This window comes from Mixophyes fleayi, chromosome 1 (assembly GCF_038048845.1).
Source record: "Mixophyes fleayi isolate aMixFle1 chromosome 1, aMixFle1.hap1, whole genome shotgun sequence".
In the NCBI taxonomy this organism is placed as follows: domain Eukaryota; kingdom Metazoa; phylum Chordata; class Amphibia; order Anura; family Limnodynastidae; genus Mixophyes; species Mixophyes fleayi.
This window is the reverse complement of record NC_134402.1, coordinates 335,032,489-335,057,563: the sequence shown is the minus strand read 5'-3', so window position 1 is coordinate 335,057,563 and position 25,075 is coordinate 335,032,489. Positions and strand designations below refer to the sequence as shown.

The 25,075-nt window shown below is 39.7% G+C and overlaps 1 protein-coding gene and 1 long non-coding RNA gene across 2 annotated transcripts in view; one reads left to right on the top strand and one right to left on the bottom strand.

The window, feature by feature from the left end:
* Positions 1 to 397: 397 nt before the first annotated feature.
* Positions 398 to 25,075, bottom strand: part of TMEM233 (transmembrane protein 233) — a 44,247-nt gene continuing 19,569 nt past the window's right edge. The window contains exon 3 of the mRNA XM_075214846.1: positions 398 to 6,411. Coding sequence (XP_075070947.1) covers positions 6,400 to 6,411 — 12 coding nt within the window. The 3' untranslated portion in view covers positions 398 to 6,399. The remainder of the gene's footprint in view (positions 6,412 to 25,075) is intronic.
* Positions 8,694 to 10,175, top strand: LOC142108624 (uncharacterized). Its single transcript, XR_012680189.1, has 3 exons — positions 8,694 to 9,164; positions 9,499 to 9,648; positions 9,913 to 10,175. It is a non-coding gene; the product is annotated as an uncharacterized LOC142108624 (long non-coding RNA).

Here is a 25,075-nt window from a genome sequence, read left to right as displayed (position 1 = left end):
TGGTATGCCATACCGCCACTTCTCCTACTGCTTTGATGACAAAGCTATTGAATTTCATTCACAGTTTTCATATCGCTGCTTCTAAATTTCCATAGTGCCACCTCTAAATTTCCAGTTCGACCACTGACTCTAAGCATATTATTGTTATTAAATATAATTGTTAGGAAATTGATATTTATCTAAAAATATATTTCAAATGCTATTAATAATTAGTTTTTATAACATACAGTAGCTATAAAAAGTCTACACACCCTTATTGAAATTGCAGGTATTTGTGATGTAAAGCCTGAAATCTAGATAATTTATGCCACATTTAATGTGATCTGACAACCAACAACATTCAAGTGAAAATAGACACATTTTATGAAAAACAAACGAAAAAAAACCTGCAATACACTTGTGTGATAAGTGAGTACACTCATTTATAATAGAGTCATAGTTCTATTCATAGTTAACAAATCAGATTCATAATCATGTTCAAAAGTAATTAGCATACACCTGCTAGCAATGACAGTGATTGTGATTAACTCAAAGTAAAGATCATCTGTTCCTGTACCATTTCCTTGCAGTTTTCTTAGTTGCATCCTACTAGGATTGCCAGGGCTGTAACAAGGGCAGTGCGACTACACGCTATATGCTCATTGTCCGTCTCACCAGGTACACATTAATGTGGTGCGTGCCATAGGGCAGTACGCAAAGCTGTACTTGACTGGAGACAGAGAGCTGGCACAATGTGGTAGAGTGCCTGCCTTCCTGCTCCTTGCAACCTGGCTGATGTGATAAAATGATCAGGATGATGTCAGTGTAGAGGAGCCAACAAGCAGGAAGAAGAAACAGCTTAAAGATGCAGCGGAAAGAAGCACAGAGGAGTCTGTTCCGAACATGTGATCATTGTTTGCGTGCACGTGATCATAGACGAGTCACCTATGTACTTACTGGTAACCTCAATACGGAGTGATCCGATCAGAAGATTAGAAATTATTTGTGAAATTCATATATTGCACTTATATGTAGACATGTTATAGACATATTAAAGATTAAATATGTTATTTTCTATGGATCAATATTGTGTGAACCAATGTTCGTGTCAACGCTAATTATATTGAAATATAAAATCAAAATAGTATTGGTGTTTAAGTTTATTAATTTTGCTTATGTTTGTGAATAAACTTGTGGATTACTATATGGGATTGTCTTCTCTGAAATAATAAATGTAATTTCGAATCATTAGAAAGATGTTTGTAAACCACTGTGTCCGTGATTATTATTTCCTTGTAAACTATATTGAGCGCAGTCCTAAACTGTTTATGGAGATTATGGGGGCTGAAAGTTGGCGAGATAGTGGATTTTTTTTGTAGCAAATAAATAAATACTACATAAATACCTTGAAACATCACTTATTGAATATATTTATCAAAATAAATCAGTAATATATTAAAAAGGCGGTGACGTCTTTTACCAATTAGAATCTCTATTAAGTGGGGCAAATTTGTGAACCAGTAATTTGACCTCAGAGCTGGCATGGAAATCGGCATTTTTATTAAATGGAAATGCTATTAATTTAATGTTGGGGTGGTGTGGGTGAAATTAAAATAGGTCTAATTGTTAAGTGGGAATGTTATTTAATGTCAGAGCTAGTGGGAGGTTATGTTATTAAATAGAAATGCTATTAATTTAATGTTGAGGCTGGTGGGTGTGAAATATGTCTGTTTTTTTAATTGAGAATGCTGTTCATTTAATGTTGAGGCTGGTGGGGGGAAATATGACTTTTATTAAATGGGAATGTTATTAATTTAATGTCGGGCTGGTGGGATGAAATAGATCACTAGGTGGAAGTAGGTGTCACACATTGCACCAGCTACACTTGCATTATGGTCACTGTTCTCACTTGTTTCCCTCTTTCTGCATTCACTTGCTGGGCTGAACTGAGCAAGCACACACCTGGTCTGCTCAATACTTCCTGCATTCTCTTGATTGGCTAATTGCCTGTCAGCTCCGTCTATTTAAAGCACCTGCTTCTCTACCAAGTTGCCAGATCTTCAGGTCTACTCTCCTGTTCAGATGTCCTATTCCCTGGCTCCTGTTTGCTACCTGTTCTCTGAAGTCTCCAGCACATCTATCCGCCGATCATCACAGCCTTTGTGACTACTCTACTTCAGGGCCATCTTTTCCATTGGGCACAATGGGCAGCTGCCCGGGGGCCCCACGGGCAAGGGGGCCCCATAGGCACGGCTCTTAATGAGAATAAATAATCCTGCAAAAGAAAAAAACCTGCAAAAAAACCCTACAAGGGTCACTGAGCAAGTGCATCTATCTATCTCTATCTCTATATATCTATATCTATATATGTATCTGTATACATCTATATATCTATATCTATATCTAGGGGGCCCGGTGAACTGCTTTGCCCGGGGGCCCATAATGTTGTTAAGATGTCCCTGCTCCACTTCCCTGTGGGAACGCTTTGCAGATTATTGCTACCTGTTCTCTAAAGTCTTCAGCACATCTATCCGCAGATCTTCACATTCTCAGTGTCTGCGAAGACCAAGCTCCCTTGCGGGAGCCTCTGGCAAAAACCTCCCACTCCGTTAGACTCCGCAACTTCTAGGAGTTAGTGCCAACGTGAGCAGACTGTACGGGTAATTTTCTGACTCTACTGGTTGTGACAGTAAGCCTTACATTAAAAAAGCTACTGATTTAATGTCTATCTGGTTGGGGGGGCTAGATTGATTACTCACTGCTCGGCTTTCCATGAGGTGAATAGAAACTATTTCTTATCCAAACAAGGTTCCCCAACTTTCCAAGATCTGAACAAGTACCAACCGAGGTTATAACATCAGCAGCAGCACTAGGTACTCAAACCTTCAAGAACAGGTGTGTTAGAGAATGTTCTGGTGCTTGTAAAGGGTGGTGTACTGCCGCTGAAAGGCAGCATATACTCCCAACAAGAAGCAGGTAGGAGGGGGGAAGGCAAGTGGTTTCTCTTGCCCAGGACACTAAAATATTCAGTTGTGGCTCTGGGGTTAGCCACATGGCACCATCTGAAGAGAGGTATAAAAGAATTTCGAAGGCATTACATATACCATCGAACACTGTGAAGGCTAGCATCAATAAGTGGAAAGAATGTGGCACAATAGGGACATTGCCAAGTTCAGGAGGTCTCTCCAAAGTTGATGACTGGACAAGGGGAAAACTCATCAGGGAGGCCACTAAGAGGCCTACAGCAATATTAAAGAAGCTGCAGGAATTTCTGTCAGGAACTGGTCACTGCCTGCATGTGACAACAATCTCCTGTATTCTGCACATGTCTGGACTATTATGTAGAGTGGCATGATAGATGCCATTTCTGACAAAAATAAAAAATAACAAGCATCTAAATTTTGTAAACAAGCAAATTCAAACTCCCTAAATAATGTGAAAATATGTCTTATGGTTAATGAGACCAAAGTTTACCTTTTTGACTTTAATTCTAAAATATATATTTGGTGCAAAGACAACACAGTTCATAACCCAAAGCACACCATACCCACTGTAAAGCATGGTGGGGACAGTATCATGGTTTGGGGCTACTTCTCTTCAGCTGGGACAGGGGCTTTGGTCAGGATAGAGGACATAATGAATAGCTCCAAATATAAAGATAATTTGGCACGAAACATGCTTGCCTCTTAGAAAGGGGAAGATGAATTTTAACTTCCAACATGATAACAATTTAAAACACACATCCATGTCAGCCAAGGAATGGCTTCAGAAAAGGAAGATCAAAGTCTTTGAATGATCAAGTCAGAGCCCAGACCTCAATGACATTCAAAATAAGTGGAATGACCTAAATAGGGCTGTGCACAGAAGATACCATCACAGTTTGCTGGACCTCGAACTTTTTGTAGGAAAAAGTGGAATAGAATGGGAAAGTGCAGGTGAACGAAGTTGATAGAGACTTAATCTAAAAGACTCACTACTATAATAAAAGCAAGAGGTGCTTCCAGAAAGTATTAGTTTAGTAGTGTGCATACTTATGCAATCAATTATGCAATTGTAGGCTTTTTTATTTTCACTTATTTTTCTTAAAAAAATGTCTATTTGTTATTCACTTAAATTTTGTTGGTTTCAAGGTCAAAGTAAAGGTGACAAAAAAATCTGACATAATTTATCTATATTTCAGGATTTTTCATTACAAATACCTGAAAATTCAATATATCCACTGTAAAAGTTTTGAAAAATAACAACCAGTGTGAAATGACCTAAAAGCCTGTGAATACTTTTTTGAGTTGTTACCCACAGGTTAAAAATTAGAACATTTGTAGAAAATTTGTAGGCACAATGTATTATATGTTCTGCAAAGTTTATATACATTTAATCTATAATCAACGCTGGGTTTAGCATTAGGCACATGCTGACTTGTGTCTATAAGCAGCAAAGAACGGCGCCTCTTTTCCTACAAAGTGGCAACTTTTGTCTTTAATCAGCAAAGGCAAAAATACTAAGGGAATGAGAAAAGTAAGTGGGTTTGAAGGAACACTAAACCTAAAATATATTGATATATTTTGATTAATATGAACGTTTCTAACAGCATATATATATATATATATATATATATATATACACACACACGCACACACATGCTTCAACAAGACCACTCCCACTTTACTAGGAAGTGCAGTGGGAAGCGAGGTCCAGGGGTGTGGCCTGCTATGCAGAGACTCTTGGAGGAGTCAACCCTAAATTTGAGTAGGTAAGTATGAGTTTTAAAGCTGTGAAAGTTGTAGTAGCTTATCAGAATGGAAGATATGTGAGATGATGCTGTGGTTGTAGGGGGATGTTTTCATACACAGCGGACATCAATTCCATTGTTAGCCATTTATGCAGCGTATGACTAACAACAAAGAGCAATTGCTTGCAGTCAGCTACATAGTAAATGCAAATAGAACATCAAACATTTCCTATATAGAATTCTGTCAAGTTATGGGGACTTTCAAATGTGTATTTGTGAATGTCGTAGAAACTATTAGAAAAGGCAACTTCTGTTTTAGGTTTAGTAGTTCTGAACCGGAGACAGTGAAATGTTAAACTATTAGAGTGGAGGGAAGTCTGAGGAAAGATAAGTTGTGTTCTCTAGTGACACTATATTCTACTTTGTGACAAGACTGGCAAAGCTACTGAATGTTCTGTGTAAATATACTGTCTATACTGGGTGGGACCAAAGATTGTGATCCTAAAGGCTCCAAATCTGTTAATCAGGTGCCATCAATAATAAAAATAAACATCTACATATATACATTGTACAAATGTTATTTTTTAGAAGAAAATAAACTTTGTGTACAAAAGGCTATGGCTTACATCATAAATAACATTTGATCTCTACTTGTGCGAGAAATAATATATAGCTTGCATGTCACAGACAGAATAGAGAATAAACATTTAATTCTGTCAAGTACAAAGTTAAGAAAATCTACAAACCAACAATTAGAATATAAATACAGCATATTTATCAAAATAGATACAACTTTCTGAAAAACACATATACAATTAAAATTTGACAGGTGGTATATCCCCCTTTTTGTAAGAATTGCAATAGCTTTTATTTATACATATACTTTTTGCAGGAGAGGGTTCTTACTAGATAGAACCAAACAGAAAAATGATTAGTAGGATTGAATAAGCACCATTGTAATGGGGGGGATCATTAAAATAAAGACTTATTTTATTGCTGTCAGCTTGTTGAAGTGTTATGTCAGTCTTATGGTGCAGAGGAGAATTATGGTTGATATAGTCATTTGGAAATATATTTGACTGTACTTGATAGCTTTCTTATGTTGTTGTTGTTGTTTTTTTTTTTTAAATGCTGTGCATGTCATTGGCCTTTGACAGAAGCACAATATTAGGTTTGAGGAAACCGGTAAGCGCAACACAGATAAATATTTTATAGTCCAGGAAGTCCAAGGAATATTTGTATATTTGGAGAGGATCAATGTAAGTGTCATATTTCCCTTGAAGCAAATAAGATGGTATGTTTATGTAACTGAATCTAAGATTCCCTTCATGCTGGAGTGTTCTAACCTCTACTGGGCATGCCAGTATGTGTAACAATAAACAAGAATATTTTATATAACTAAATGAAAGAACGTTTCATATGGATAGGTGATGTGCAAAATGTTAATTTTTTTCGTGGCTGGAACCACACATATATATATATATATATATATATATATATATATATATATATATACAGTATATATGCACGCACACACACACTTTTAGATGTATAGCGTTGATTTGGATCCTTCCTGATTGTTTTGAAGTGAAAGACTCTCATATGAAAAATCTTGTCTCTTCCTATTCGCAGTTCTGAAGAGCCTGGTTTATATCTAATGCAAATGTGATCTCCATGTTCTTGTCTGGCCTTCAAATTGTTTCCTGTAATAAAACAATGATAATAAATGACCACGTGAATATATGAAGCACTTCACAACCATATTACTTAAAGGCTAATATTTTGAAAATCATTTGGTATGACCTGTGAGGTTTTTGTTCTTAATAAAATTCTGAACTTTCCATAAAATAAACAGAAATGTTGTTGTGGGAATAGCTGTCTAACAAGTATTATAAAGAGTTCTTCCTGAGTAATGTAGGCATTGTCAGTAATGGAAATATACATATGTGATTAGCGCACCTTATTGTATTTGAAAATGTCTCTTAGCATTAGTATTACTTTTAAGAAATGAGAAACTGTTCCTCCACTTAGTTATGAAGAAAAACATGATTATTGCGCTTTTACAACTTGTGCTTTGTCTTTGGTCTTTTCTCTTTAACTTACAATGTATTGAAACCACTGTTTAATACATAAATGAAAATCATTATCTGATACTCAACGAAAGTCCATTACATACTTTTTAAAAAGGGACTTCCAGTTTTGATCAACTGTATCTTATTGGTTTATTGTTTTTCACCAAAGTCTTTTTATCATCCAGTTAGAGATGTTATTTTGCCCACAATTCAGCTCTCTCAAACGTTGGGAGCCAGAGAAATAAAAATTCAAGGAAGACATTTAGTCAGTATCATAGGTCTTATAAAAACAATGTGCACTCCATTAGAAAATACGCATAAATACAATTGCAATGTTTTAAAATTTACACTAATTGATTATAAAAGTCTTATTTTAGTTATATTTAATCCTAATAAGGTCCTGCAGGGTCGTTCACATATGATAGCTGTAGTGCATGCACCGCAGTGTGATCAGGGTCGGATTAAGGGAAGGGAGGCCCCTGGGCTAAGGATACTGTGAGCCCCCCCCCCATGAGGCCCCCCGTGAACTTACCTCCTTCTGTTGTTCCACTCCCTGTAGCAATTACGCGGTAAGTCCTACAGTGACAGCAGGCAGTTAACAGCATAACATTTGCAGTTAGCTGCCTACCATTTTCCTTGAACAAGTGACAGTCAGAGACCCGATAAATGTCGGCGGGCCCCCCAGCTGCCCGAGGCCCCTGGGCTGTAGCCCCTTTAGCCCTATTGTTAATCCGGCTCTGAGTGTGATCATGCTGACTGCTTGCACAATGCACTGAAAATAGAGAAGCCACTGGGATCATTAATCCCTACACCAGTGTATCTGATTTGTTCACACTGTAACATATATTAAAGATTTGTAAAATGTTCTATTATGTGAGCAGAAGTGCCGTAACGAGGACGGAGCGCTCATGGAGAGGAGAAGAAGGGGAGCAGAGGAGAGGGGGAGAGGAGAGAGGAAGGGGAGCAGAGGAGAAAGGGAAGCCAAGGAGAAGGGGAGCAGGCAAAGGGATCTGTCAGCTCGTTCATTGTTCTTTCTCTCTATAAGCACCTCTGTCAGGTCAGATTAAAAACACAACAAAATCCTAGGCACTAGAGTAAACCTCATGTGTTGATATCCCTATAAACTTATTTAAAGTAAATGAAAAAAATTGTAATAAATGAAAGGAATTTGAAAGGAATTTTTTTTTTCAAATTTCACTCCCCCCAAAAAAGGAGTTTTATCTCCCTTAATATATTAACAAAATTATAACAAATAATTAGGGGTGCCAAAGACAGAAAAAATCAAATTAAAAATAATAGCTTATCTTACAATGGATATGGCTGCATAAAACTCCAAACTCCTAGTTTGCACAAAACAATATGACATTTATTAAGAACAAATTTAATATAACATCATAATAAAAAAAAAATAGCTAAAATTCCACACAGTACAAAAAGAAATACTTATAAAAATGCCTATATCATATAAATGAAAAATAAAAAACAAAAAATTGTAGATTGTGTGTTAATCCAGCAAAAACCTTAAGATCTTATTAGGATGTCTCATGCTTAAGCTTGAGTCAATGTATAGAGCTGAAAGTTAAGGGTAGTGGAGGCGAGTGGCCAGCTCACCTGAACTTTCCCAAAAGCTGCTTAAGACAATCAATTCACTCCTGTCAGGTCAGCTCTTTGTTGCTTCTCTTACTATTTACTCCTCTTTCTGTCAGTTCTACTTGTCGTTACTTTCCTTTTTCTATCAGATTCCTTTCCCATAAAAATCATTACTCACTTTCCAGACAACCTTCTCGTTACTTTTCTCACTATGGGGCGTATTTAAGAAGCACCGCTTAATATGAAAGATAGTCTTCAATCCTCATCGGATTGATAAGGAGTGAACTATCTTTCGTATTTATCTATAAACTTCAGCAGGGAAAGCAGTTATGTTAAACTGCTGTCCCTGGGAAGTTTTTCACTTACCTTTTTGCAGCCTCTTCAGTGCAAAAGAAGGGTCTTCACGGCATCTTCCTTAAATTCCTAGTGCGCATGCGCCGACCGAAAGTATCAGGCATGCCCAACGGGAGCTGTTGTAATGTGACCGTGACTCATGTGACAGGAAGGGCTGATTGGTGGTAGAGTGGCCTCAAGTGTTCAATCACTATTTAATAAATGTTGGTGCTATTAGTTTAATATCAGGGCTGGGTGCAGGGAAATAGGCATTATTATTAAATGTAAATGCCATTAATAAAATTTTAGGACTGGTGGGGGTACGGTGGGATCAAGTGTTTAGTCACTGCTCAGCTTTCCAGGAGGTGAATAGTAATTATCTCTTTCCAAACAGGACCCCAACATTCCAGGATCCGGCCAAGCAGCAACTAAATTTAAGACACCACCAGCAGCAGCTCCAGGTAGTCAAAACTACAAGAACAGGTAAGAGAGTGTAGCACAGTGTTGGAGAGCGGTCTAGCACTTGTAAAGAGCTAGGGACACATCCATAGTAGGATGGCTATATTTCCTCTGGTAGTGCACCGTTGTTGGGAGGCAGCTTCTAAACTCAAAGATTATTTTTTTTTTCGAGGCAGGGGGGCGCCAGTGGTCTCACTCGCCCAGGACACTAAAATGTCTAGTTACGGCTCAGGTGAACAGAGAAGGTACTCTGGCATAAGGAGTGTCAGACTTCTGCCAGGCTTATCTTTGTCTTTGGTATGGCACTTGTGAGTTCTGTATCTTGTATTGTTCCAGGTCCAAATTAAAGTCTGTACCTTAGGAGGTTGTGTCTTTAAGAAGAACTGCAGTTACTTGGCTAGGATAACATTCTAAGACGCCTAGAGCATTGGAAGAAAAGGGTCTATGTGGTGGCTAATTTGAATGTGAGACTGAGGTTTTGGTTTGGTGAGTTTATTATTCTATCTAAGCTGTTTGCATGTCTAAACAATTACTTGAACTAATACATGAATGGGAACTAACACAAGGAGAAGGATTATACATATGAAAATCACATGAAATACACAGCGGTGTACAGTTAGGGTGTAGTGGGACTTATGAACAAATTATTAGCCTACATTAATCACAGCTTATTTAGACATTTAGAAAATGTAAACTCTGGAAAATTGAACTAACCCTAGGGTGTGATACTTTTTCTTTTTTCTTTTTCAGATACATCTCAAAACTGTTTGAATTTAAGAATTGCCTGATCTTGCATGAAGACTTGTGATTTTGTTTCACTGGAAAAACTCCTAGTTTATTTATGTTACATCAAATCGATAGTAACAGCAGCTGTGTATATTAATACAGTGGACAAAGTGAGTGGATAAAAACATTATACTCTATTATGAAGCTTCTTACTAATAGCATCAAAATAGTGCTTAACTATTAAAAGCATCTGGAGTCGGATAAGGAAATGGATATCCGCCACTCAGTTTGGTTTTTGCACCATTTGTCAATGAATTGTTTTGAAGTTTTCAATACAACTGATTATAGTACTGTTTAGATACGACAATCATTGGAAGGCATTCCAGGAAATTGTCACAGATTTGCAAAACTCTTTGGGCCTGATTCATTTGGGTATGTATTCTGAGGACAACTTCCCTTCTCTGCCCTGATTACTCCCCTTTCTGCTAGGCTATGGTAAGTGCCCTTTCTGTGCCATATCGCATGGAAAAGGACTGCGTTACCGGCCGTATCTGCTGGATTGTGCATGCGCAGAGTGATTTTGCATTTGATTTACTGAAAATCGGCAGATAAGTGCCTTGATGAATTAGGCCTTTTATATCTATTTGGACATTTAGGATAAGTCTTAGAAAGTTGTTTGGATATCAACTCTTATATGTAAGTCTCTCTAGGGCATTGGGAATCATTATCTTGATAAAGTACCATCAGATCGGGACTAAATTCTGTTTATAAGATTGGTGGTTTACTAAGAGCAATTATTTGTCTAGGTCAGGGGTGTCCAACCTTTTAGCTTCCCTGGGCCACATTGGAAGACGACGAGTTGGTTTGGGCCGCACATAAAATACACTAACACTAACAATAGCTGATCATCCAAAAAAGCCATAGAAAACATAGTTAACATATATATATATATATATATATATATATATATATATATATATATATGAGAAAAAAAGTTATATATATATATATCACTTTTTTTTCAAATCCCCCTATACTTACCTTTCAATCGCCCTGTTCAAAAAATCCTCTCTAGTTATTATACTATAATCACTTTTTGTATTGTTTCGATGCAATATCAATACTGTGCATTTAAGCCAGGCATTGTATATCAGGGTGCCCTGACCAGGCCTGCGGTACCTGACATATACACCACTGTGACCCCAAATTGTGACCTGTTTTGCTAATTACACCACTATGTTAGTTAAGGGATAACAACTTATAATGGGCCAAAGAGAATAATATATAATGCCCCATTAGTATTACAAGTAGAAGTATGTAGCAGGGAGATAAGGTCCATGATGCTCCAGGACCAGGTGACTTTTATTCACTGGTCAGCATCCCTTGAAATAATAAAAAAAATCCCCCTTAACTTACCTTTTAATCGGCTTGTTCTCCTGTCCTCTTCTCTTCTTTTCTGTGCTGCTGATTGTTCTTCTCGCACGGGTGACTCCTCTGTGCCGCGCTCCGCAATGGATGTTGGGCGTGATGACATCACGCCCGACATTCACTGCGAGCGCCGCACGGAGGAGGAGACAAGGGAGGGAGCCGGAGCACCAGCTGACGTGACCGCAAGGTAAGTATTTTCTTTTCTTTTTTTGCAGGATTTTTTTTTTCCATTAACAGCGCTGCCCCCTTGCCACAACCAAAACTCCTGGTGGGCCACATTTACAGGCGTGCTGGGCCGCATGCGGCCCGCGTGCCGCGGGTTGGACAAACCTGGTCTAGTTCATCTAAGGTTAGGTATATCAGTGATGATTATATGATATATTCTATGTTATCATTTACAGTATTTAGAAATAGAGGAATTATAACAACATATTTCGGAATTCTTTATAGAGCATGGATACGTTTTGTAGTAAAGTACAAATTAAACACAAGTTAAATGGTCTGCCACTAGATCAGAACAAATTAAGATGGGTAAAAAATAAGTCTGGCATTGGTAAATCACGTTCTCTCCAGTATTTCCATCAAAGCAAGATAATCTGGAAGAAAAGGGTATTCTTTCTGCATTACAGGATAACCCTGATGCAGATACAAATACAGCTCGGGATATATTGGATATTCTTTTACCAATTATTGCTAAAAATGTAAATTATTACAAACATCATTAGATACTGCCATTGCAAAAAAAACACATAGAGAATTAACACTCTCCAACAGCGCAATTTTGACACTGAGGATAACATTCTAGCCTTACAGAAGGGGTCTGAATCTTATATAAAACAATTTCAACAGCTTAATGAGAAGCTGGATGACTTAGAGAACCGTAATAGGAGAAACAATCTTCTTTTTATAGGAATACCAGAACAGATAAAAGGTTTGGCATTGTTTTCATACCTCAATCAAAAACTAATCAAAGCTTTTCATATACAAGAATAAATAGACATTTCTCAAATAGAGAGAGTCCATCGATTAGGTCAGGAAAGGGAGGGGAACGACTCTAAACAGCATCCAGTAATAGCCAGATTTATAGATTTCAAAGTTAGAGAGGATTTTAACTGCATATAGACACACAGAACAGTTGATTATTGATGCTAATAGAATTTTAATCTTTCAGGATTATTTTGTTATGCTGGCACAAAAACTAAAGGACTGTAAAAACTCCAAACTGTAAATTTCTGGTAGATAATAATAGGCATTTTGTACTTCTGTATCATGCAAAACTAAGGATTATTAAAAATGGGAGAACATATATATTTGATGATCTAGTAGAAGCTATGCATCATAGTTATACCTCAGCTCCACCATGAGATCCCCCAGTGAATAGAGTATCAGGGATAGAAGGTGGGGTATATATTCTAAACACGATATTGAATCCACCAGATATATAATTGTTGACATTATAATTCTAATATAATCTAATTAATATTTATGCCATCAATTCTGTGCAAATAGATTTTCATCAGCAATTATCTTCGATTATATTACAAAGGGACGCGCCGATACTATTCTGGGAGGAGATTTTAATGTAGCAGAAGACCCTAAAATAGATAAATCAAGGACACTTGGCATATATTGGACTATTGAGCAAAACCATATTTTTAAGTTGAAGGCGACCCATGGAATTGTTGACCCTTAGAGACTGTTACAGCAAACTGAGAAGTCATATACATTCTTTTCTAATGTTCATAAATTCAAGGATAGACTATATATTGGTGGTTGATAGCCTAATGTCACTTATTCGTGAAACAAGTATAGGTAGTATTATTATCTTGGATCATGCTTTGATCACAATCACAGTTCAAATGCCTCGGTTGGTTAAAAGATCTCACCTTTGGAGATTCCCAACGTATTTATATCGCTCAGAAATATTTTGTCAATACCTTAAGCAAAAGTGGTCAAAATATATGAATGATAATTTGTATTACTGGGTAGATTCTATATTGTTCTGGAAAACTTCAAAGGCCGTTATGAGTGGTCACATAATCTCTTTTGTGGCTAACCACAATAAATCTAAAGAAAAATATGGGCCCCTTTAAAAAACTATACTGATAATTATAGGGCATACGTATGTGATCCAAGTACCTACAAAGCCCTCAACAACACTACCCCTACATATATCTTAAATCTCATATCAAAATACTCTCCCTCCCGCCCTCTTAGATCTACTTCTGACCTGCGCCTTGTCTCGTCTCTGGTACCCACCACTCACTCCCACCTACAGGACTTCTCCCGTGCTGCTCCCCACTTATGGAATTCCCTACCGCTCAATCAGACTTTCCCACAGCATTTGACACTCTATGAAAATCCATCTCTTTTTTAGAGGTCACCTTATCCCCGATAACACTATTCTCACTAATGCACCCTCACAACTGTCCCAATCTCTACTCTGAACCACATTTGCTCCTCTTGTTTCAGCTGTGCCCTCTTCCACATAGAATGAAAGCTCTCTAATGAGCAGGGTCCTACATACCCTTTGTCTGCGTTTATTTTGTCTACCTTGTATGTCCCTGTTTTATGTATGAAATTTTTTCCCTACTGTATGGCGATGTGAAGGATTATAGCGCCTTACAAATCTACGATAATAATAATAAGTGAAGATATGCTACAAAAATATAAAGAATCTTGCTATTTATTGAAAAGTTTTTTGACTTCCTAAGCTAAATGGCAGATTTTGCTAAAGATAAATTTTTCTGCTGGGGTAATCATGCAGGCAAAATGTTGGCTAACATGACCAAGTTGCAGAAAGCTAAAAAGACATATTCTAGCTCTTAAATCTAAAGATATCTCTATCCTAATAACTACTTCGGAAGATATAGGGGCAGCTTTTCAGAAATATTATGCTACATTATACCAAGGTAATCTCCCTGATATTCAATTAATGGATAAGCTATTGAGGGAGACGGAACTCCCTATTTTGACATCTGAGCAAATGGCAGTACTAGACGCAGACATAAATACTCAAGAAATAGAATTGGCTATTAAAAATCGGAGCTTCTGAATATTATAAAGGTTTACAAGTACAATTAGTATCTACACTTTTAGAATTATTTTTATCAATACACAGAAAGCATCCAGTGTACCCTTCATTTAATACTGCCCACACTATTCTTATACCTAAATTAGGTAAGGATTTTAAATCAGAAAATGTATATGGTCCCATCGCCCTCCTTAATTTAGGTTTTAAGATATTGGCAAAAATTAGGGCTAATAGATTACAGGCGTTTCTTTCTTCGACTTTGTCTGAACATCAATTGGTATTTGTGACAGGTCGTTACTCAGTAAAGGGTGTTCGAGCATCACTGGCATCGTCTGCATGTAATACTGATAATATACTTCTCAGTCTAGATGACCAAAAAGCATTTGACTCTATGTCTTGGTCATATTTATTTGAGATAATTCATCGTAGGCAGTTTGGCGACGACTATATCGGCTTAATAAGGTTCTTTTATAATTCTCCCAAAACTTCTTTATTAATAAATGGCATTATGGAAGAAATTATTGAGATGGCCAGAGGGACTCATGGGTGCCCTATGACCCGACTCTTTGTTTTTATCCTGGTATTAGACCCTATGCTGAGAACCATTCAAAATTGGCAGCTTCTTCGTGGTATAAAGGCAATAGGGAGATAAAAGCTAAGGCCTCCCCCACTCTCATCTCGATCCCCTTCGATCCGTCCTTAACGCTGCAGCTAGGCTTATTTTCCTCTCTCGCCGCTCCTCTTTTGTATCCCCCCTCTACCTAGCCCTTCACTGGCTCCCATTCCCCTTCAGAATCCTCTTTAAGCTCCTCACACTCACCTACAAGGCCCTCACCAACTCCACTGCGCCCTACATCTCCACCCTCCTCTCTATTCATGCTCCATCCCGCCCTCTCCGTTCTGCCTCTGACCGTCGCCTCTCTTCCCCCCTTATAACCTCCTCCCACGCGCGTATCCAAAACTTCGCCCGCGCTGCCCCCCTCCACTGGAACAAGCTCCCTCCCTCCATCAGAACTTCCCCTAATCTGTCCAGCTTCAAACGGGCCCTAAAAACCCACCTTTTTCTTAAAGCCTTTCTGTCTCCCACTTAACTTCCTACCTTATCTTCTGCCTCTGTCCCCCTACTCTCCCTCTCTCCCCTGCGTCTCTCTGTCTGTCCACCCCTCCCCTTAGATTGTACGCTCCTCTGAGCAGGGCCATCTCTCCTCCTGTTTCCACCACTTCTAACTCTGCTCTCCAGCTACTTAGCCCTCCTCCTCGAGGGTCCTCCACCCCACGTCCACTCTCGCTCCCTCCTCCCCCCTGGGAGTCTCCCTGTCTTCCACGCCCTCCTTCTTGGGCCCCGTCGTTTGCGGATCCTCCCTCCCCCTTCCCCGCCCTCTCTAGCTGTGCATTGAGCGTACTGAGTTGCTGTGTTTACTGTACTGTGCTGTCTCCCATTGTATTGTGATTTTGTTTGTCTCTGTACGGCGCTGCGGATGCCTTGTGGCGCCTTATAAATAAATATTAATAATAATAATAATAATAATAATAAGGCATTTGCCAATGACATCTTGATCTATATTGCTAACCCTGAGGCCTTGCTTAAACATTTAATAAAGAAAAATGGAACGAATTTGGTTCTGCATCAGGTTTTATAGTCAACTTTAAAGAATCAAATGTTATGTCCTTAAGAGAAAGTCCAGTTGCTCTACCTCTTATGGAGGTAGAGAAAGTTTTCTTAATATGGTTATATTCCCAAAGCTGCTCTGTCCCCTGCAAATACTACCTGTGCTGTTAAAATGCAAAGATTGCTTACATATCGATTCAGTATTTTGGAATTTTATTTTGATTAACAAAAAATTTAGAATGGGTCTAATTATACTTCAACAAGCAAAAAGGCATGGTGGGATAAACTTCCCTAAGCTGGCCCTATATAGCCAGGTAGCACAGCTGCGTCACTTACGAGATTGGTTTCAAAAGTCTGAAATTACACTAATATCTCACATTTATATTAGGAATTCATTTTCTTGCCTCTTTTTGCATTTATATGATCAGGAAATTCTGCATCATATAAAGAGCAACCCACTTCTAAGTCTCTTAGATAACTGTGGCATCAGTTATGCCACAGATACTATATAAACTCTCATGTTTCCTTAGATTTACCTTTTCTAGGAAGTCCAGACTTTAATGGGGACAATTTGTATCCATTATTATTTTCTATGCCAACATTCTGATCATGACAACTCAAAGACATGTTTATCACAATGGACTGTTCGATTCCCAGCCTTAACAGTTGAGGATTCAGTATTCTCACTGGATAGGCAGTTACATTTCTTCCAGCAATGACATATAATGAAATGTTTCTTAATATATGTCACGGGGCGTATCTATCACCTTTTCGTAAATATCAAATGGCCCTTTAAGGGCTGATCTAGCAAACTGTCTCGGGGATTGCCTGCGAATGAAAAAAAATTGGATTCAGGTGTAGAGATTGACTAACAATCAATTGGTCAATTTTCTTTCACTATTCCCTGAATGAGCAATTTTCGAGATTTTACCTAAAAAATGAAGATACAGAAGAGTTACTGAAATTACTCCTCGCTGTTTCGGCAGCGGTCAGGAAGAGTATATTACAGAGCTGGATTAATAAATCACCTCCATCTTTGCCACTGTTTAAGGAGAATCTGTTCTTTTTCTTTGATGGCTATTGACCTCCATGCTCTTCACTTCTCTCTCTCTCTTTCTTTCTTTATTTCTATGTAGATACATTTATGTTTTGATTAGAGGGATATTTTGTTAGGGATAATGATCTTAAATATTGACTGTGCATATATAATACAATTATTTTTATTGTGTGTTTTTATTGTGTCTAACATGTATTCTTATATGCTTCAATAAAAAAAAACTAAAAAAGAAAAAGAAGAACTGTATAGCCTCCTAGTATGCCTTACACAAATTATAATTGTTCTGGAACACAACTGGGTAGACTTGACTGATTTATGAAACTACTACTACCATGACAGCGTCTACATCCTTACACAGTCCTCAAGTATTGTACTCTGATGATACCCGGAGGACCATCGAGTATACATTTCGATAAAGCCTGCCTTGACAATCTCTTGCTCAATATGGTGAGGCTTTGCTAATTTTTCACTTTTTATGTGACATTACTGGTCATAAATGGTCATAGAATGGTAAAACGAAAATTAAACAATTTATTTAACAAATATGTCACAATCTGCCTCCTGCAGCTCCTGCTTGCCAGGTACTATGTTGGACTTTTACCTTTGTGTGTATCCAGCCTGCAGTACCACTGTTCTACCAAAAGGGCCACTGTGGTACTTGGACTGCTCTCCTACCTGCCAGAGCTAAGTTCATTACTCCGTGATGCTTAGCACCTGTCCCTGGCCTATAAAGACGGCCTTCAACCAGCAATCCTTGCCAGTTCATCTGCTGCCTTAACTGCCGCTGGTTCTCCTGTGAGTTATCCTTGTTTGACTTCCTGGTGTTGACCTCTGCTTGTCCCTCCGTTTTGGGATCTCTTCCTATGAGCCCTTACTTGGCTTTGTTATGACAGCACCCGCAGTTCGCATCCTGTTTCCAATATCTCCTGTGTATCGGTCCACAGACTATTGCATCCTGTGTGTCATCTCCACTGTCTAGTGGTAACGGGTCGCAGACCATCGCATCCTATTTCCAGTATCTGCTGTGTATCGGTCCGCAGACTGTTGCATCCGGTTTGGCATCTCCACTGTCTAATGGTAATGCCTTGCAGAACATTGCATCCTGTTTCCAGTCTCTCCTGTGTATCGGTCTGCAGACTATTGCATCCTGTGTGTCATATCCACTATCTAGTGGTAACGCCTCACAGACCATCGCATCCTGTCTCCAGTATCTCCTGTGTGTCGGTCCACAGGCTATTGTATCCGGCATGTCATCTCCACTGTCTAGTGGTAACACCTCGCAGACCATCGCATCCTTTCTCCAGTATCTCCTGTCTATCGGTCCACAGACTATTGCATCCGGTGTGTCATCTCCTTGCTGTAACTGCCATACTCTGATTACTTTTCATGCCTTACCATTTATTGCATCACTTACCTGTGTAACCCTTGTTAAATAAAAACCACTTTGTTCCACTTGCATTTTCTCAGTGGTTTTTGTATTGGGAATCCTGACAAAATGGCTCAATTCCTGAGACAGTTGAGAGAGATTCCCAAGAGAAGATTGAAATTAAAGTAAGTAAAGATTGTGGTGTGGTAGGAAGGCTAAGAAAGAAGGAGGGGTCAGGAATGGTAAGTCTTCAGTTAAAGTGGTTGCTAACCAAAACCAGGTGTCAAACTCATCCATTAATTTGGTGTAATATAGTTTTGCCAAGGAATCCACTCCAGTACAAAATCAGTCTTTGTTTGTCCATTTCATAATATGGGATCTATTTACTAAGGTGAAATCAGCCACAGAAAAATGAAGAAAAGTAAAGATCAAATCAAAATAAACAAAGTCAGAGAGATGAACAAAGCTAGGAATAGGAGATGCAGAAACAAAACTCTTAGAGCTATGTGTGCAAAAGCTAGGAGTTTAGGAAATAAAATCCCAGAACTAAGTGTGATAATAGCAAGGGTGATTTAGGTATTGTGGTTATAACGAAGTCATGGTCCAATTTAAAACATGACTGGGACATAGCTATACCGGGATATGCTCTATTTAGGAAGGACAGAGTGGGAAGAGGAAGGGTAGCAATGTATGTGAAAAAAAAGCATAAATACTACTTTAATATAAGGTATCGAAGAAAAAACTGAGACCCTTTTTCTAACCTTAGAAACAGGGGACAAGGCTATTCTTCGTACTCGGGTGATCTGTAGACCAACAGGACAGGAAGAAGAACTGGACAGGAACCTATTTCAGGACATCACTAAAATGGCATTAAAAGTAAAGTAATAATCAGTGGAGACTTTAATTTATTGTATATGAACTGGGTGAGGTATTTTGCAGGTTCCACTAGAAGTAGGGACATTCTGAAATCCTTGCAGGGAGCATCCCTCAAGCAAATGGTGACAGAGTCAACTCACAAAGATGCAATATTAGACTTAATACTTAAAAATTATGACAGAATATCTGATGTAAATGTGGATGAGAACCTAGAATCCAGTGACCATCAAGCAGTATGGTTTAGTATGTAGACAGAGACTGACTCTTACCACACAAAAACCAAGGTGTTAGGTTTTCGGTAGGCTGACTTTGTAGATAACTTGAAAGGAGTGCAGAAAAGGTGGGAAAAATTATAAAGTGCAATACTAAAAGCAACAGACCTTGGTGTCAAAAGGGTTAGGAAAAGCATAAGCAAAAAGAAGCCAGTGTAGTTTGCAAAAGAAGTGGCAAGTATAGTGAAAGCAAAAAAGGTGGCCTTTAGGCATACTTGCCAACTCTCCCGGAATGTCCGGGAGACTCCCGCATTTTGCGAGAGGCTCCCGGGCGAGTGTGGCAATCTCCCAAATTCTGCCCACTTCACTAGGAAGTGCCCCACTTCCTAGTGAAGTGGGCAGAATTAGATCCCAATCGCCGAGATTCCTGGTGAATGGCAGCGTTTAGCCCCGTCCCCCACTGTCAAATGACGCGATTTGCGTCATTACGTTGCGGGGGCGGGGCCAAAATGACGCGATTTCGGCGCCACGCCCCCCGCACGCCTACCCGCTACAGAGAGTCTCCCGGACACCAACTTAAAAAAGTTGGTAAGTATGCCTTTAGGAAACATAAGCAGACTCAGAATAATGAAGACAAAGAGGTGTATCTTGTTAGACAGAAGCAGCTAAGAAGGTAATCCGATGTGCAAAAGCACAAGCTGAAGAGAAAATGGCACAGTGAGTGGGTAAAGGGAGCAAAACTTGTTTTTAGGTATATAAGTGAAAGAAAGAAAAACAAAAGGAGGAATAATAATAAGTCTAAGGATAGAGAGTGAAAATTTTGTTGAGGGAGACAACGTAATAGCAGATCATCTTAATAATTACTTTTGCTCAGTGTTCACTACAGAAAGAGAGGGGAAGGGGCCACAGTTAAGTTGCAAGTATATTCATAAAAAATAAATAGAAAGAAATACATTTACAGAGGAGAAAGTCCTAACAGACCTCTCAAAACTGAAAGTGGAACATCCTCAGCTATTTATATAGCACTACTAATTCTGCAGCACTGTGCAGAGAACTTACATCTGTCCCTGCAGTCTAAATTTCCTAACACACACACAGACTAGGGTCAATTTTATTAGCAGCCAATTAACCTACTAGTATGTTTTTAGAGTGTGGGAGGAAACTGGAGCACCCAGAGGAAACCCACGCAAACACGGGGAGAACATACAAACTCAATACAGATAAGGTCATGGTCAGGAATTGAACTCATGACCCCAGTGCTGTAAGGCAGAAGTGCTAACCACTAAGTCACCGTGCTGCACCAAAATAAATCAATAAATCAATGGGGCCCGATGGAATACATCCAAGGATACTAAAAGAGCTTAAAGGGGTGCTGCTAACACCATTAACAGAATTATTCAACCAGTCACTAGCTATAGGAGTAAGCAAGGAAGAGGCGAGTAACTACCAACCAGTGAGCCTTACATCAGTAATAGGGAAACTGATGAAAACACTCTTAAAAGAAAGAGTTGTAGAATATCTAAAATCCAGTAATTTACAGGATCCCAAACAGCATGGATAAACTAGGGGGAGACTGTGTCAAAAAAATCTTATTGTCTTTTTTGACTGGGGGGGCTAAAGTAATAGATCAAAGGGGGGCCATAGATGTAGCTTATTATAGACTTTTGTATGGCATTTGACAGTCCCACATTGCAGACTGTTAAATAAACGAAAAGCTTGGGATTGGATTCTTTGATGGCTGAATGGATAAGATCTTGGTTGCAACAGATAGACAACAGAGAGTTGTAGTAAATGGAGTTAATTCACAGGAGGGAAAGGTTACCAGTAGAGTACCTCAGGGATCCGTATTTGGATCAGTGCTTTTTAATATCTTTATTTGTGCCATTGCAAAAGGGATTGAAAGGAAGTATCATCATCATCATTTATTTATATAGAGCCACTGATTCCGCAGCGCTGTACAGAGAAATCATTCACATCAGTCCCTGCTCCATTGGAGCTTACAGTCTAAATTCCCTATCATACGCATACAGACAGACAGACAGAGAGAGAGACTAGGGTCAATTTTGATAGCAGCCAATTAACCTACCAGTATGTTTTTGGATTGTGGGAGGAAACCGGAGCACCCGGAGGAAACCCACGCAAACACGGGGAGAACATACAAACTCAACACAGATAAGGCCATCGTTGGGAATTGAACTCATGACTCCAGCGCTGTGAGGCAGTAGTGAAGTGAAGTATTCCTTTTTGCTGATGACACAAAGATATGCAACAGGGTAGATACAACAGGAGGGATAAAACAAATGACTGATGATCTAAGTACACTACAGCAGAGCCGTAACGATGGCGGTGCTACCGCCCCGGGCGCAAGCCGCCCGATACACAAGCAACAATCGATTCCTCAATACCTGGAATAGCTTGGCGCTTCTACCCGCAGTGGAACGCACCGAAAGCAGGAAGTTCGGCATTCAAATGCCGGACTTCCTGTCAGTGGAACATCTGTTAATATAACGACTTGTGCCATGTCTTGTGCCCAGATAAACACGTAGCACCCCCCCTGTGTGATGTCCCCCCCCTCTGGAGAATATAATATGTATCACAGTTGTATTTAGCCCTCCTTTGTATCTCTCCTCCAGAGGTAGTTATACTTCATTGCGGTCCAGAGATACAGGAGCCTCATTGGCTGAGACATAATGATCCGCTTTAAATTATTTAATTAATTCCTTTAAATACATTATAGTAGAATTAAATTACTGACGATTGGCAAATTTTTTATATGACACCTACAGGATTATTTCAGTATGTTTTTGATGGCATAGTTAATTTTAACAAAATGGCAATTGGTCTCAGTTTATAGATTCACTTTTGATTTGACCAAAATATATAGAGCCCAGATAAGCAGAAGTGTGCCGTAAAACATCACAACTGCTGTGGAGCAAGTCACGTAGCTTAGGTTGGTTGGTTAAAATAGCAGCAATAACTGCAATATGCCCTGATATAGTCATGTGTGTGACCCCAAAATGAGCTTGATTTCCCCCATAATCACATAAAAGTCAATCTGCTCATTGTGTACATGTTAGTTCTTTGCTCGGCTAGTACCACATGGAGAGGTTTTAGGCTGCCTGAATGTCTAACTTACTAAACTAAAGCTAACATTTGATTTGATGCCAAAAGCACTAGTTTAAGAGAGGTGAATGTTTTGACTTCCCCAAAAGTTGACTATCCTTTAAAATTTGCTGCACTAACTTACCTAGGTTCAAAGTACTATCCCTAATTTACAGAGACAATTCCAGATCTTGTAAAAGTTTGTACCTTAAGCAGCAAACATTGGCCAAATTTACAGCACAATTGCTGTTATTCTGCAATGCTAACCACTGTGCCGCTCCGGAAATGATAGTCTCTCTCTCTCTCTGTAAAGAGCTAGCCACACCCACACATTAGGTTGGCCACACCCACTTGTCAAATGCCACTCCCACTTAGATGTGGGGCGCCAGTGCCCTGTCTCGCCCAGGGCACCAAAATGTCTGGCAAAAGTTACTAATGATCTCCTATTAGCCAAATCCAAGGGTCACTACTCCATACTCATCCTCCTTGACCTCTCCGCGGCCTTCGACACCGTCGACCACCCCCTCCTGCTGCAAACTCTTCTCTCTCTTGGCCTCTCTGGCTCTGTCCATGCCTGGTTCACCTCATACCTTGCCAACCGCTCCTTCTCTGTATCCACGTCTGGTTCTTCCTCCACCTCCTCCCCTCTCCCTGTTGGAGTCCCTCAGGGCTCTGTTCTTGGCCCTCTACTCTTTTCGCTCTATACTTCCTCCCTTGGAGCTCTCATCTCCTCGTTCGGTCTTCAGTATCACCTCTATGCTGATGATATTCAACTCTACATCTCTTCTCCTGACCTTTCCTCCTCCCTCCTCTCTCGTGTAACTGACTGCCTCTCAGCCATCTCCTCCTGGATGTCCTCACGCTTTCTTAAAATTAACATCTCCAAAACTGAACTCATTGTCTTTCCCCCACCCAGACACTGTTCCCACCATAACCTCTCTATCGTTGTTAACAACTCCACTATCTCCTCTGTCACCCAACTCCGCTGCCTGGGAGTCACTCTCGACTCCTCTCTCTCTTTTGCCCCCCACATTCAATCCCTTGCCCAAGCCTGTCGCTTCCAACTCCGTAACATTGCCCGCATCCGTCCCTTCCTCTCTCAAGATGCCACCAAAACTATCATCCATGCTCTCATCATCTCCCGCCTCGACTACTGCAACCTCCTCCTTACTGGCCTCCCCTGCTCCCACCTCTCCCCCCTACGCTCTATACTCAATGCAGCTGCGAGATTCATCTTCCTCTCACGCCGCTCCTCCTCTGCCTCCCCTCTCTGTCTTGACTTACACTGGCTCCCCTTCCCCTTTAGAATCCTTTTCAAACTCCTTACCACCACCTACAAGGCTCTCTCCCAGTCTACTGCCCCTTACATCTCTAACCTCCTCTCCATTCACACTCCCGCCCGCTCCCTGCGCTCGGCCAATGATCGCCGCCTCTCCTCCACTCTGATCACCTCTTCCCACTCCAGAATCCAAATCTTCTCCCGCGCTGCCCCCCTTCACTGGAATGACCTCCCTCGCTCCATCCGTCTCTCACCCAATCTGTGCTCCTTCAAGCGGGCACTTAAAACTCACCTGTTCCTCAAGGCCTACCAACCATCCACTTAGCCTTTCATCTCCTCTGTTTCTCCCCTGGCCCCTTTTTTTTCTCCCCCCTTTGCTTCACTGGCTCCCTTCTGTGCCTGATTTGTTTACCCTCCCTTAGGATGTAAGCTTGTATGAGCAGGGCCCCCCTTCCTTTCTGTCTCCATACCTGTTCTTCCACTCTGTCTCTACTGTATTTGCCTGCCTGGAGTTTCTGGAGAACTGGTACTTTGCGTTTATTGTTCTGTACTGTTTTACCCTGTATAGTCTACTGTTCGTACTGTGTACGGCGCTGCGGAAACCTTGTGGCGCCTTACAAATAAACAATAATAATAATAATAATAATAGTTACGGCACTGCACTACAGGAATGGGTCTCAAAAGCCCAAAGGCTAAATATAGTATTAATGGCACTATCATGGAAACTACTGAGGCAAGTCAGATGCTTGGTTGCATAGGGAGAGGAATAAGTAGCAGAAAGAAGGAAGTATTAATACCACTGTACAGGTCATTGGTACGTCCTTATCTAGAATACTGAGTTCATTTCTGGAGGTCATATCTCCAGAAGAGATATACATTAGAGACTGTACAAAGAAGGGCAACTAAAATGGTGCATGGCCTTCATCACAAAGCTTACCCAGAAAGACTAAAAGATCTTAATATGTATAGTTTGGAGCAGAGAAGTAAAAACGGGGACATGATAAAACAACAGTAAAAAAGCCATTGCATAATTTATGAAAGATTCAATGCTTTAATGCAAGAGAATTCATAGATTTTATTTAGCTGTGAAAAGCTTATCCTGAGATTGAGTTATCAGTTATTTTCAATAGGTTCCAGCTGAAGCATCTCTGGCTTTGCTGGATCCCTCACCCATGGATATGCTATGCCCTTCACTGACAGTGTTAGGCTTCCGGTAAATAGTAA